General features: G+C 37.3%; 1 protein-coding gene across 1 annotated transcript in view; it reads right to left on the bottom strand.

Moving 5' to 3' along the window:
• Positions 1-203: 203 nt before the first annotated feature.
• HOXA2 (homeobox A2) overlaps positions 204-1736 on the bottom strand; it is a 2386-nt gene continuing 853 nt past the window's right edge. The window contains exon 2 of the mRNA XM_040433592.1: positions 204-1428. Coding sequence (XP_040289526.1) covers positions 701-1428 — 728 coding nt within the window. The 3' untranslated portion in view covers positions 204-700. The remainder of the gene's footprint in view (positions 1429-1736) is intronic.

Raw genomic sequence — 1736 nt, 5'->3', positions numbered from 1 at the left:
TTCCGAACTTCTCACGGCATACCACATATTCCAACAAGAAGCAATTTTTTTTTCCAATCATTTTTTTATTCATTGTTTTTCCTTCATCACTCCAATGAAATCCATAAAGGTGTATTTTAGTCTTTTTTTTTTATCTTTGGATATTATTATATTTAATGTAAAATTGACGGATTTTTTTTCAAACATCCTTGGGAGGGGGGGAGCAAAAATTATTTATTTAAATTTTGCCTTTTTGTAATAAAAAATAAAGTCGAACAAAAATATATATATATCTCATATATATCTCTAATAAATATTTTATGTACAAACATTCCTAAGGATTTGCGAATTGTTCATTCTGTGTGTTTTTTTTTCCCTCTGAATTGCTTTCTTGGACATTAAAAAAAAGTCTGAAAATACAGCAAAGGTGGTAGAAAAAAAAAGAATAAAAAAAAAAGAGAGAAGAACCTGTGAGATATAATTATTTATTCTACCAAAAATACTTGTAAGACAAGGATGTAATACAAAAATAGAAAAGAAAGTGAGAATACATTTCCATATGGTCACTTTCTTCTAGAGGCCTCACTTATTGCTTTCAGTGGGTTAAACAGCAATGATAATGTGTCCCAATGAGAGACTGAAATGGCTCTAGGATGCAAAGGACAGAAACAGTTTGGGGAGAAAACAAGAGGGGGGAAAAAATCACCATTTCGCATCTGGCTCAGTAGTTGAGATGCTGCAAGTCAATTGTGGTAAATGTGTCCGTGAAAAAATCAAAACTATCTGCAGATATGTCTACAGGGCTATCTAAAGATCCTGGTAAACTAGGGGACAAGGTATCTGAGAGCTGGAGGCAGGAATCTGAGGAGAAGACATTAAAGTCTGATAGGGAAGCCACATCTAGGGCCTCATCAGGGCTATCAATGTGGAGCCCAGCAGCTGCAGAGTCCTGGCCCATGGCTGATAAGCAATTCTGAACAGTAGGTGACTGGAAATGTCTAAGATTTTTCTCATTGCTGGATAATGGAGAAACTGGAAAAATCTGAGGATCCCCATTGTGTGCATTCTGAGCTTGCTGCTGCTGGAAAGTGTAGCCATCCCTCTCCAGTAAAGCCCCAGAGACATTGTTGAGAGCCTGCTCAAACAGAGTCTTCTCCTTATCTCCACCATCGTCCTTCTCAGAGTCTTCCAAACTTTTACACTTCCCTTCCCCATTCTGGTTCTCCTTACACTGGGTCTGTCTCTTGTGCTTCATCCTTCTATTTTGGAACCAAACTTTAACTTGTCTCTCGGTTAAATCCAACAAAGCGGCGATCTCCACCCTCCTGGGTCTGCACAGATACTTGTTGAAGTGGAATTCTTTCTCCAGCTCCAGCAGTTGGGTATTGGTGTAAGCTGTCCTCAGTCTTCTCGACCCTCCACCGCTATTATCCTGAATTTCAATGATTTCTGTAAAATGCACAAATAAAAAAATAAAATAAAAAAAACTCAGTCACCCTCCTTGAGCCATAGCATGCAGAAAAGCAAGGAGATTTACAAGCTGTGCCACAAAATGGCCGACCAGTATTATTGGCAACTTCATTCCATGACAGCACAAACATTTTATATATATTTACATATATATATATATATATATATATATATATATATATATATATATATCATACATTTCCATAGAACATGCGACCCTCACTACTGAGAGGTAAACTTTAGGGGCCAAAGTGGCAAAAGATCCTAATAAGCTTTCATGGATCTCC

The sequence above is a fragment of the Bufo bufo genome, chromosome 5 (assembly GCF_905171765.1).
Source record: "Bufo bufo chromosome 5, aBufBuf1.1, whole genome shotgun sequence".
Classification (NCBI taxonomy): domain Eukaryota; kingdom Metazoa; phylum Chordata; class Amphibia; order Anura; family Bufonidae; genus Bufo; species Bufo bufo.
Note: the sequence above shows the minus strand (reverse complement) of the source record. Positions and strands in the feature narration are given on the sequence as shown.